This window comes from Coturnix japonica, chromosome 2 (genome assembly GCF_054131305.1).
Source record: "Coturnix japonica strain WE chromosome 2, WE-NBRP24, whole genome shotgun sequence".
Lineage (NCBI taxonomy): Eukaryota > Metazoa > Chordata > Aves > Galliformes > Phasianidae > Coturnix > Coturnix japonica.
The window spans coordinates 77,716,243-77,729,858 of NC_140664.1; the positions used below are offsets into that span (position 1 = coordinate 77,716,243).

Here is a 13,616-nt window from a genome sequence, read left to right on the forward strand (position 1 = left end):
ATCTGAAGTCCTAATGGTATTTGAAAATATCTGCTCTCTTTTCAGTCTTAGCTGACACAATAAAAAACAACATTAATACAAGACGATCAACATTTCAAGCATTCAGGAGTTTTTAAATGTACACATGTAAAACGACATGCCCTCCTATTCACAAAGTAAATATAAAACACATTCCATACATACAGAATTCAACTCAAACTGTACCTGTTGATATTTGTCTGGATCATCAATATATCCCATAATGATGCCAAGGCTTTTGATCACAGCTTCTCGTACCAGATCTGCCTTATCTTCCATTAGCATTTGTTGCAGCATGGAAAGTACCAAAGAACTACGGATTTCTTTCTGCGTGTAAAGAAGAAAAATACTTGGTTAAATCCAATGAAACCAGATATGCTGGATTGTATCAATTTTTATGAAAGATCTACATTTCTATTAGTGCACACAAACAACAATCCCTTTCAACAGCCATGGATCTCCTAATGAAAAATACAGTCAGCTGTGACAATGGTAGACGAATGAAAATAAAGTGTTAGTAGCCTCATTAGAGTCCTTTGTTCTACTAAGTAAAAAACTGGAGCCTTTTAACTAACATGGAAGCATATATCAAAAATAACTTACAGCAAAATGCTACTATAGGCCCAGACTTGACATGATTACTTAAAACAGAATCTTTAGTCACTCCACTGCTAAATTTGAGAAGCGTGCTTTTAATTTTGGTTATTTTCATCTTCCTCTGAAGCTTCAGATTCTGTTTTGCCACTGACTAATCTTTGCTGCTGCCTTTGACTAGCAGTGCTCTTCACTTTAAATAATTCACAGTATCCGAACAGCTTTGTTACTGCATACCAATTATTTTTTCAGAGGTGATTTCCCTGATTGCTTCTAACTACCTTTATTTCATTTTTACTGAAACTATGAAGATTTGCTCAAGCCACACTGGTCTTTAAGACATTTTACAGCCAGACTAACCTGCCTTCCTTTGTTATAATCCACTTCCTCTTTATTGAATTTCATACATGTGCCAAAGTAAAATATAATGTTCTTGCCTACGTATAAGTACCACCTTATTTTAAAAAGCTAATGGATATTAAGTTATGCAACAGGTTTAACCTTGGTATAAAGGGTTTGTACTAATACTTACTGGAAGGTAAGGTGCTAGTGCTCCACAAGATTCTGCTACCAGTAGCCGTCTCTCTGGGTATTTGTGGTTGATCTGGTGAAGAAAAAGAGAATGGCTATTTGATTTGCAGTGACCAGTATTCAAAACGTGGTTAGCATGAACTACAATAGAAGGATGTGTGCGCACCTCTTCGATAAACATTAGCTGTGACTGTAGAAGCTAGATACGCATATGAAGTGGCCTCAAATTCTTGTACTGATGCCTAAAGGCAAGGCAGATACAAGCTTTCTCTAGTCGTCCTGTAAATGAGAGCTTAAAATAACAGAACATTCCGGGAAGTGTGTATGTATACAAAGTAAAAATGTTCATCTAAGAACTACACGAGTGCCCTCTAGCGATCTGAGCCAACCATTGTAGCGCAGCTGCCCAGGTCTTGCTGAGCGTAAAGGGTCAAGAGAGGACACAGGTACAAAGCCAAAAAGTATTTGTATTGTTTAAAGTTATGTTTCCAAGTCTAGACTAAAGATGTTTCCAAGATGTGCCTGAAAACAGCTCCTGTTCTTAAGAACCTTTTGTTCCCGTGATGCCTGCCTCCCATTTCCACTCAGAAGCCACACAAAAATTCTGCCCGTTTTGAAAGAAGTTGACATCTTATAAGTCAGCTTTAGTGGTTGGTGAGAGAAGAGTGCTAATTGCTGCACAATAAAATACAGGTGATATGTTTCAATATACTTTGTGAATTAAAATAACCTTGGGGGGGGAGAGGGGGGGGGGGAAAGAAAGAAAAAAAAAAAGGAATGTAAATTGAATGGTTTGATCATGTCAGATAAAATAGGCTATGCATTGGGTGAGACAACTACTTTTCCTCTTGCTATGTAGAGAGTCAGCTATCTTACCACGGAAAAAGACAAGCTAGTCATTGCCTTCTTTGTCTGGAACTTTACTGGGGAGACTTGTCTTCAGCAACCTCAGATTCCTAAAACACAAGGGGAAGTTTGGAGCAAGGAAGACTTATCCTTGGTAGTGAATTATCAGATTTGGAAGCATTTAAACAGATGGGACATGCATGAGTATACTGAGCCTCGGTGGGATGATAACTGAAAGAGCTGTGGCAATGTGGGAGGTTCCCAAGAACAAGAAATCAGATGTGACTGCTATCTTCAAGAAAAACAAGACAGAGGAGGGAGGTCAGTGCACCAAGTGCAATGATGTGCACCAAGGGTTGATTCTGAGGCCAATAATGAAGATGTGTAATGAAATGCTGCACCTGGGCAGAAATAACTCCTATGCACAAGGACAAATTCAGGGCCAGAAGGCTGGAAAGCAGCAGAGAAGGACATGGAGAGCCTACTGCACACTAGTAGTGGAGCCAGTAATGTACCCTTACAGTCAAAAACAATAAGAATACAGCAGTAGCAGTATGATGAGCATAATCCTTAAGTAAAGAAAGTGATTATTCCTAGAGAATAACAGAATCATGAGTTGGAAGGGACCTTTAAACGTAATCTAGTTCAACTCTCCTGCAATGAACAGGGACATCCACAGCTAGATCAGATTGCCCAGAACCTAATCCAGCCTGGCCTTGAAAGTCTCCAAGGACAGGTGGCATCTACCACATCTCTGGGCAACCTGTTCCAGTGCCTCACACCACCCTCGCTGTAAAAGACTTTTTCCTTATATCCAATCTAAATCTACACTCTTGCTAGTCTAAATAATTTCCCCCTGTCCTAATACCCACAGACCTTGCTGAAGAGGTGCCCCATGAAAAGACAAGAGGAAACAAACATAAATTGAAATACATGACATTGTGCTTTACTGGAATGGTCAACAAACTCTGGAAAAGACTGCCCAGAGATGTTACGAAGTTCCCAGTCTTGAACATATTCAAAGTCAGTCTGATCTCAGTCATGAAAAACCTATAGTTCAGATGACTCTGCTTTGAGCAGGGCATTAGACAATGTCCAAAGGTTCCTTCGCACCTCAGCCGTTCTGTGGTTCTGTCAATTCTATTGATGTGGGAAAAGCAATGAACAAACACTAATAATCAACTTAGAGTGTCTTCTTACTCCCACCTTATTTGCACAGCATGCAGCACAGGAGAATCTGACAATTGACATCTACTGATGCCTTCAACTTAACACTTTTCTGGTCTAAAATCACCAAGCATTTCTCAAGAAGCAGCTACTGCAAGGACTATTTGAAGGATACCCAGATGAACAAACCATGAGACTCAGAACTAAATTGAAGTCTAAAGGATGAAAGAACCTTTGGGTCTCTCTGATGATTATTTTTTCTGTTTCATCCATCAACAGAGCATTTGAAATATTTCAGAAGCACAGAGATTTCATAGACAAATGCTATGGAAATGCAGCAGGGTGCTTGAGTAGCTGTTTTATCTTGGCCTTATGTGACATCTTGCCAAATGAAAATACAAATTCACTCCATGCCCTGAACTTCTGCCTATATAAACACAGTTCCAAATACTGCAAAGACATACTGATGTAGAAGAAAGAAAAAGGAAAGACAGTATTCAAATCTCTGTAAAGCTTCTCATTCAGGGAAAATTATTAGTCTATGAGAATGTTAACATAATGGTAAATTGATTATCACTCATTTTCCTTTGTTTTTATTTAGCAGTATTGTATTTTTGAGATGCCGATTAATTGGTTACAAGTTCTTAGGATACTTTTAGCATCCACACTCTTAACACTGATGAATAAGTCAACAAATTCTACATGTATAGCTGTGAAGAGCAGGTAAAAAAAAAAACAAAAAAAAACCGGCAAAGACTAGCTTGATTACTCTGAGCTTCAGAATGCATAGATAAAAAGATAAAATTTTCTGATGCCCTAGTCCTTTACATCTGTGAGTAGATTTTGACTGCGGTCCAAGTATACTAACCCCATCATGATTAAGACATCACTGAAAGAAGGCAGAAATTTATACTGTACTTTAGAGTTCTTTCTACAGACAGTTTTGTGGCAGTGAGATTCAGCTGGTATTTTGCTAGAGAAAATGCTGACCTGGTTTCAGTACTGCAAACAAAGCCTGGCACAAACTGCATAAAGTAAAAGCATGATGTCATATGGCTTGGAAGCCTGATAGGTGGCACTGATACAGTTGGACTGGTTTCTCCTGTGCATCAGCAATTATCATGAAAATGTTATAATGAGGACGTGCTCTTCTTAAAGTGAGATTAGTTCCTTTAAACTCTCTTTAATGAGAATAACTAAGAAAGCAAACTATGGTTTATGTTCAACTCCTATAGGTCTTATCTTCAATGAATAGATACATCAGTCAAACACATAATGAATCTAATTACATAAATGTCACACAAATTATGCACTTAATATGTAACTTGTACAGCCAGAAAACATTAAAGCTATTAAAGACTGAACTTCATTGCAAAACAAAAAGGGCTAAGTTATGCATGTGGAGAAACAGTAGACAAGTACGACACCAGAAAGACTGTGTAATCAGAGCAAGCATTACCACTTCTGTCATAGTTTAATTGTTCAGCATCTTTTAAACAATCAATTCCCTTTTCTTCTTCAGTGCAGAAAAATAAAGATTTTTTTTAACTGAACTCATGTTGGTCTCTTTCTGTATCTCAGATGGAAGAGAAGGAGCTTTTCAGTTTGGTTGTTTAGTTATTTGTATTAATTTATTATACCTGTGGAAAAGGTGACTGGGATTCTGGAATTTACATGTAAGCTTCAGGCTTACATTACATTCATCTACAGGGGACTTACTTCAGACTACTGTGACCTTTAATTTTCTGCTTAAGAACTTAAGCGAGCTGAAGTGTGGACACTGTACCAAAGACTTCTCTCTCACAATATAAAATCAGTAAATGACATCTCTGAATGAATCCAAGTGGTCTGGAAATGACTGTGTGAAATTTATAAACACTCCTGCTTGGCAACAGGTTGGGTGATACTGCTGACAAATGCACAAATATCATGCACAAATATCATGCAGGTATGCGACATGCAAGTAAGTGCAACCTCCAGATAACCCTATGAAATTTTCTGTTTCTGAATTCTTTTCCATGCCATGAAAATGAGGTCAAAGAGCATCCAAACATGTTTCTGAAAAATACTTACAACAGTCATTTATTGAAAAACAGAACTGAAACAATCCCCCTTTAAAATAAACAGAACTCAACATCTATGAAGTCGTAACAAATTTTCTACTGTAAAGCACAAAATAAGTTGTTACCTGTTCCCAACACTGTGGTAAAAGCTCAGCTTCTACACGTGTTGGTCCAACATGTCGGGCAAATGCCACACAACCGGTCAGTATCATCTGCCTGAAAACATAAATTTAAAACTTCAATTTGCTTATAATGTAAAGTTCTATAATACATGATTCCTTAACTCTTTATGTTAGGAAAACCATCAGGCAACAGGTAATCATTCAGATTCAAAACCGCACACCATACACACTGACTACATTTCCAATTGGAAGCCAATATACTGCTCTCTGCTTAATGTGTCTTTTCCAGAAGCTTGGAAGGTCCAAAACTCCATGAACCAGAGCTGAGAATCTCTAATTTGGGATTCTCTAAGCACTTATTTCCTAACACCTGGGTTTGGGAATTTGACTAAATCTCTCATTTAAATGTTATTTCTGAATACTACGATTTGCTATGCAATAAATGGATCTACATTACTTAACACCATCTGCTACTTCTACTTAGAAGTACCTGTTGGATTTAATGACCTTTAATTCAAAGTAACTAAATTCTTTTCTGAAATGCTTTTGCAACATCCTAATGTGCAAGTTACTGTCATCTCTTCCAACATACTGAAGCCTAGTCAGAAATCCTCTAAAAGATGAAAGTAATTTAAAGGGAATGCAATTAATCAGTAATATCTATAATCACCTGAGTAAGTTTATTTAAATTCTTACTTTATATGTTTTTTTAAATTAATAAAAGAAAACTTTCCTCAATTTGCAGGAAATCAGAGATATATAAATATGTTTAACATCTCAAGAAATATTTAGGAGATAAAAAAAATACTGACTCCAATATATTATTTACTACTGAGATCCAGAAGCCTTAAAATATGAATCAACCGCATGACCAGTCAATGAAAGCAGCTGAGTAAGAAGTAAGTGAGGTGAAAAACCCCTCATTGTTTTTCCCATGATCTTATCTACACTTAAGATGCTTGAAGAACCGCCTTCTTCACAGGCAGTTATACATAAAATGTGGTTCTATTCACTACAGAGAGTGAAATTATACTAAAAAGTGGACGTATACAGAAAGATTACAAACAGACCAATTTATTGCAAAATACATAAGGCAGGAAGTTTGAAAGGATGGGAGGATGTTTGTTTTACACCCACTGAGGCAAAATGAGATCAAACTACAGACATCTGCAAAACTGCACTCTGTGATATTTTAACTTCTATTTAATGAGTGTTTATTTTGCAAGGGTTTTTGAGTTTGGTATTTCTACTGTTAATAGGACTGGAATCATGTCAACTTTGCATGCAATTTACCATTCTATCTAGTTTTAGTACTTACATCAGAACTCAGATAAACAGTTTTCAATGATAATATGTGGACTAGAGACACTCATTTTATCATCTCTGCAGTAAGATTAGAATACCACTGTGAATTTGTTCATTATCACTTCATGGAAGCTAAGTTACAATTAATCTGTTATCATTTTTATGTCATGTCTTAACTCCTAAATATGACTGCAGCTAATAGTATGCCCTTAAGGTTGAAAGGCAGAGATTGTGCTGGTTTTCTCTTAACCAGTAATCCAATATATTTAATCAAAAAGAGATATGTTCACTTTCAGAATATTTTAGAGGAGAAATAGTCTACCTAAAAGGTTTTTTCCAGCATTTTAAAAACCAAACCAAACAACTAATTACATATTTTTCCCCTCTCTACCACGTGCAGAGAACTGGACCTTTGAACAAGGTAAAAAGGTTCAGGGAAAACCAAATAAATAACTAGATAAGGCTCAAGAAAATAATCAAAATCAAAAGCTTGTTTCTGATAGCAATATGGAGACAAAAGCTTGTGGCAATTGCAAATTCTATGGCATACAAAAGAAACACTCAAGTGCCTTTGTTTGGTTCTTGATCCACATGCTGCACCTATTGCCATAACTGGGCAAGAGAACATACTTTCATAATGTATTGATAGCAAATAGGAGAATACAACAATCCTCTGAAATCTATTGCATTAGAAAAAGGGAAAAAAAATTCATGGTTTTTTTACACTAAACCTTCTCAAAAACATCTAACACAATCTCCAAGTTATGTCAGTTTTTTGCTGTTGTTTGTTTTCTTTCTTTGCCTTGCTGACGTTGGGAACTTTTAGATTTTACAAAAGTATTCAAAAATAATGTTTTAAATGTTTTACTGTAACCATCCTAGAAGCAGATGACAACAACCAGTATTTCAAGGGAAGGGAGTAAAGCTCTCAGTGCTAGGCCATTGAAACAAAGTTTGTTAACACTCAGGTAGTGCAAAAATTGCAGCCTAGACTAGAGGAACATCTTTCTTGTTACTGTCACAATGATCCCTTTCGTTAACAAGATGCTGAGAAGGCTTTCCACAAATAGCTTTCTTCAGACTATGTACTTACAACCTGCTTAAACGGGAACATAAAGCAAATCAGTACTACTCAGTAGAGCACTACTTTGCTTCATCAGCTCAGAAAACAAAGCAAAATGAAGAGCGAGACTAAAGGAACATGGAAGGAGTTCGAGAAAAACACAGGTTAATAATTCTTAACTCTTTCTAGGGGTTTTGTTAAGTGTTTGTATGCACAGGTAAGCAATTCAATTTTATAATACAGAGTTCAGAGTCTTTTGTCACTCCTATATTGAAAGCTTGCTTATTAGAGATTTCCATAATACATTATCAAGTTAGTTGCATTCTGCATGATGGTATTATACAACCTATGAAAAGACATATTAGTCACACTAAGCATAACGTACTGACTTAGTTAAGAGTGCTGTTTCTACATACATTATCTTCAGATCTTCTCAAAAGCTCACATTACAAACTATGGATTAACCTTCTCATAGAAGACTCAAACAATAGTCTGCTTTCTCCATGGCTCCCTGGCTTCCAAAAATAATGTAACTGTCCAGAAAGGAGAAAAACTACGACATATTTGTTCCCTTTCGCAAGATAATTTTTAATACACGTAGAAAATCCAAATGGTGCATTAATGACCAAAGCCCTCAGGTTAAAAGTGGGCTTGTTACGTATAATAAGCATAAAATCTATGGCAAAATGCTACATCTGCAAGCACCAAAATGGCAAATGGCAAAACACAGAGGCAAGTACAACATAAGTTTTCCACATAACTGTTAGCGCACTTCACAAGCCAAACACTTATAGTAAGTTGAAGGCTTATTTTTATGTATTATGATAAACACGATGCCACGTTTCAGCCTCTTGTACACAAACTAGAAAAGTCAACTTTATTTAATCTGCTACTTTAATATAGAATGTAGGCCTGTACAGCATGGCAAAAGGTGACTGAGTAATGTAAGAGCTTACTAATATAATTGGTTAAATGTGGTTGGTGGTTAAATGTGAGTATCTTTGCTCATTTCACAGCGCACAAGACTGCTAAAACATTACCTAAACTTATTTAGATAAAAGGCAGAAATTCATTATATACTTTCATACAAATACATGACTTATATATTAAAAAAAAAGGGCTGAAATAAGTTCTGAAAAAGTATTCTCCACGTTTTATTCAAAATTTATTTGACGGAATGTTACTCTTCAGTCAGGTGCTATGGCTACACTAAAACAAACCACAATTTCTGTACATGTAAATTATATTATGCACCTATGGCATGTTCTGTCATAATCCCTGGAGTGTATGACAAAACATTCTCTCCTAATTTCTGATTTCTAAGCAAGTTATTCTTAGACATAAATCTCTACTCACAATAAAGAATGAACAACTCTGAAGAAAGAAAATTGGAATTTCCCCTTTCTTAGCTACTGGACATAACAAGCTCATAAGCAGCTAAATAGATAAATCTAAAAATCAACTTAACAGGCCACAGTCTTGTGATTGCAAGAGATTGCAAGTGAACTGCAATTTCCCTCTTCTATCTTTTACCATGGAAAAAAAATTTTGAAAAAGATCAGAACACTTGAGTTGCAGAGAATCTTCAAAAGAAATACTTTCCATTTATTTCATTCAAACCAGTTTTGTCTGAAGATAGAATAGAGCAACAGTAGATACAGATCCTTTGCCAAACATCTCGTAATGAAAATAATGGAAAAGCTGTACTTCTCCAGATAGGAAAAACCTTTTCACAAGTAAAGACATACCAGCTAGGGAACTGTCTTTCAACCTTAAGGATAAGCTAATCAACACTGGTATAAAATCAGACTTCCTGACTAAAAGAAATAACTGTATTTATAAAACACAATATAAAGTATTTTTGTTCCAAAGTCTCAACTAAAGTAGAGCAAAGCTCGTAACACTTGTCGAAGTTTAAATAATTGCCTCAGCCTACTGAATTTTTATTGCTTCTGTAGTATTGAAGTACAAATAGAAAGAATACTATTTTTTCAAACCATTTTCCAACACTACATGTGGTAGTTAACTTACCACCATACAGATAGGTAAGATACACTAAGACAGCTGCTTTGATTCCTGTAACTACAGTTACTTGGAATTGCTATTCTAAAGCTTATTTTAACAGAACGTCCCAGATCATCTTTAAGCAAAAGAAACATTACACTGCAGCTTACCACATCCTTGAATTTCAGTAACTAGAAAGTAGTTCATGAAAATGCAAAGTCCCAAAGTCCACACAAATTTGTAAACATCATACCAGTGAAACATCAGCTGAAGAGAAACCAGGTTAAAATCATCCAATAAAATCCAGTTTCCATTAGTTCTGTTTCTTTGACAAGGAAAAAGAATGTTCCTTCTCATCCCGCAACACACAAACGCAAACACACCTTTGCTCATCATCTGGTCGTTTGATCAAATTGAACAGTATGTGTAGAAGTTGATCTCTCTCTTTGGGTTCAGGATGAAGGCAGGCTGTACACAGTATGAGTGGGATCAGTTCCTAAAAAGTTGCAGGTAGGGGAAAACCAAACAAAGTAAACACGCTTTGGGCATATATTCATTAATGGCAAAAGTAACTAACAAGATTTATCTAGCCACATAACACCAAAACAGTTAGAAAAGATGTTTCGGAGTCCTGACCTCTTATAAAAGTGACCTGAACAAAGTGAACGCCTGTGGAAGTTAGTATTATTTTCCTATTAGGAAAGATTTTTATATAGACAAAAATTCTGTAAAAAATTACAATTAACATACATAGGTCACTTTCAACCAGAGTTAGAGGATCATGGTTTATGTTTCCGCACTACCTAATGAACTAAGAGAGCTCCACAGACATCTACAGAGCACAGCTAATGTAGAGTTAAAGGTAAAATCACCAGTTAAGCACGCACAGTTTTGCACACTGAGAAAAATACATTGGTGAAGATGACTGCATACAAATGCCCCCGATTTTGTGTTGACTGGAAAGTATATTATTAAAAACATCCCCCTTGTTGAGGCAAGATTCAAGACCAAATTTTGTTTTCAAATCAGTTCAATTCTTACTGAACAAATTACCATTAAAACACCACGTGAAACACTAATTTAAAACAAAACAAAACATTGTTCATAGTAGCAAATATCTTTTTCTCTGTACATTTTCAAAGTGAACGGCATTAACTCCCTGAAGAAAAAAAATGTTTGAAAACACTGTCTGGAAGTCCCTATCAGGACTTAAGACAAACCAAGGTGTCTGCAGAGAAAACAGGTAAGGACCCAGAAGACTTCCCAGTGCACACTTTGAGCTGCTTTCAACAGACAAGATTTCTGCAAATTATAAGCAGTGATAAGCAAGGAGGTGACACTGGGAAACGCTTTTTAAATCACCAGGAAAAGTTATACAAAGTTTAGAAAAATACTTAGAATCTGTAAGAACTTCACCAAATTCTGCTTGCACACATTCAAAGAGACCTATTCTTAGTGCTCTTGAGAAGTAAGGCTATTAAACAAGCTCAAGCTTGATTTTCCTAGATACCCAGTGCTACGTTTACTATAAACTCAGAGCAATGCACCGCATAAGATCCTGCTTTTTTTTCCCCCAGCTAAAAATGATCAAGGCATGTCATAAGATGTATTTCAACATTCTAGGAGATATTCTGGCAACATTTAACGCAACAATGGTATGGATTAGGGAATTTACAATAAGACAGAGGAATGTATGTAGAAACATCACACTGATCGCCTGAAAAATCTAGAAATACAGAATCAGAAATGAAAAATACATTTGAGCAATTTAGACAGCCCTTCTTCCCAATACTGTACCATGAACAGGTGTTGTTTTTATGAGTTCAGAACAACATAAAATAACATGATCTGAAAATTTGTACTAAAGCTGAACATTACAAATGCTACTGCAAAAAGACCTGAATAGTTTTGAGTGAAAGCTCCCTTCCCTCTAGAATTCAAATGTTAGCGTTAATCTTTATATACTTAACACTCAGTACATTGTCACAGTACTTTTGATTCATCCGTTGAAACTATTGCCCACTTTCCTAATATGCCTGTCTACCTAATCAATCTCAATTGATTACTCAGAACTTCCACTACATTTCAAAAGTGCCATGATTATTATTATTTTAAAAAGCTTCTTTTGAAGTTAAAGGGAGTTAGTAGTTGTTGCCTCTTCTTTTTCCCTGTTGAATCTGTATGAAGGGAAAATGTTCCTGAATATTCACCTAGATGAAGACTGATGAATTACCTATCATCGCTGACATGGGAGCAGATATAAGGCTGATTCTTTACCTTGCAGAAAGCTGGTAATTATAACTGAAGGAATGAGCTGTATTTTCTTGTCCATTGGTCATTCTTTCATGAATACTATGGGAGAAGAGCGTTCTCTGCATCGCTGCATCAGTGGTGCTACAATTCCTTCTATCAAGGTGAGCAGAGTAAGAGTGAGAAGTCTTGAACAGTGGTTTGTGTTTCCTGTAGACTTCATGGATAAGAATATAAAAATGGACAGGAAAGGGACTTGCCCTACATCAAGAAGAAAAACTGCTCACAGATGGACAAGAGAGGTAAAGCAAAATCTCCTGAAGGCTTCAAAAGGAACAGACAGATTCATGTCAGGATATTCAGGATGACTTAGAATACAGCTGTGCAAAACTAACTTACAGGCAGGTTGAAGATCATTCCTTTCCTTACATATACACTTCTTGAATAAATCCCCTTTTTCACTCCCAAAAACAGCAGAGGAACACTGTAGAAAACTGCACATTTTCTAATAACACAGAAAAGAATTAGCATTTGTCTGATTAAGGAAAGGTTTTCCAGTGCTATTTGAAACATTCTGCCTTCCCTGGGAAGGAATAACAGTTGTGCTCACGGTTATACACTGCAAACTTAAAATCCCTTTTCCATTTAATTTGAGACCATTCCTGAACATCCAGCTCATTACCAGAGTCACCATTCCCTTTTCCTATGACTCAGGAAAACCATTATTACTTTCTGTTAGTGCCAGTAAACAATACCAGAAAGAGTGAGTCTAAGAAATGAGATACTGTTTTCTCATCAGATGCCAAGGTGACTGCCACTATGTCAATCCCAGAATTTGTGACTTAACAAATAAGCCTGGAAATAAAATACCACACGCTGGAGGTCTCACTTCCACTACTGAATAGTTAAGTTTGCATTTGATGCAGTTTGTATCTGTGAGATATCCAATTATAGAAGGGAGATGAAACAAGTTATTTTGTTTTTACTGTGGAATGAGCCACATACAGGGATATTTAGACAAGTCTCCTGCACCCATTGTAGAAGTCTTGTTGTTGAAATGCTTGTTAGTAAAATAACTATCTCAATGAATAAATGCAATTAGCATTAAATTAAGTTTGGACTTGTCATCTTTTTATTATTTCAAATGTTAAATGCAGTAATATGGTAAATAGCTGAAAGCTATGATAAATAAACCAGGATGACATTGTGATCATTTCAAAGTGCTGGAGCACCTCTTGCATGAAGAGAGGCTGAGAGAGCTGGGGTTGTTCAGCCTAGAGATGAGAAGGCTCAGGAGAAACCTTGCTGAGGCTTTTCAGTACCTAAAAACTACCTACAGGAAAACTGGAGAAAGACTTACGAGAGCGTAGGTATAAGACAACGAGTAATGATTAAACTAAAAGAAGGAAGATTTAGGTTTTTTGAAGAAATTCTTTACTCTGAGAACAGTGAGGCAGTGGCATAGGCTGCCCAGAGAATCTGTGGATACCCCATCCCTGGAAGCACTCAAGGCCAGGCTGGAGGAGGCCCTGGACAGCCTAATCCAGTGGGTGGCAACCCTGTCCACAGCAGAGGACACTGGAATTGGATGGACTTATGACCTCTTCCAACCTAACCCAAACAACAATTCTATGAAAGTGTTCTTTTAATCCC

At 36.5% G+C, this 13,616-nt stretch overlaps 1 protein-coding gene across 11 annotated transcripts in view; it reads right to left on the reverse strand.

Moving 5' to 3' along the window:
• RELCH (RAB11 binding and LisH domain, coiled-coil and HEAT repeat containing) overlaps positions 1-13,616 on the reverse strand; it is a 70,172-nt gene that overhangs the window by 22,858 nt on the left and 33,698 nt on the right. For 9 of the 11 annotated variants that reach the window (XR_001553245.3, XR_014943593.1, XR_014943594.1 and 6 more), the window contains 4 exons: positions 10,097-10,209; positions 5,345-5,435; positions 1,145-1,216; positions 205-345 (listed from right to left, as the gene is read on the reverse strand). Coding sequence is in view for 8 of the 11 variants with exons in the window: in XM_015854517.3 (XP_015710003.1) it covers positions 205-345; positions 1,145-1,216; positions 5,345-5,435; positions 10,097-10,209 (417 nt within the window). In the remaining 3 variants the exon portion in view is untranslated. The remainder of the gene's footprint in view (positions 1-204; positions 346-1,144; positions 1,217-5,344; positions 5,436-10,096; positions 10,210-13,616) is intronic. The other 2 variants (XM_085540344.1, XM_085540342.1) reach the window with 2 other exon arrangements.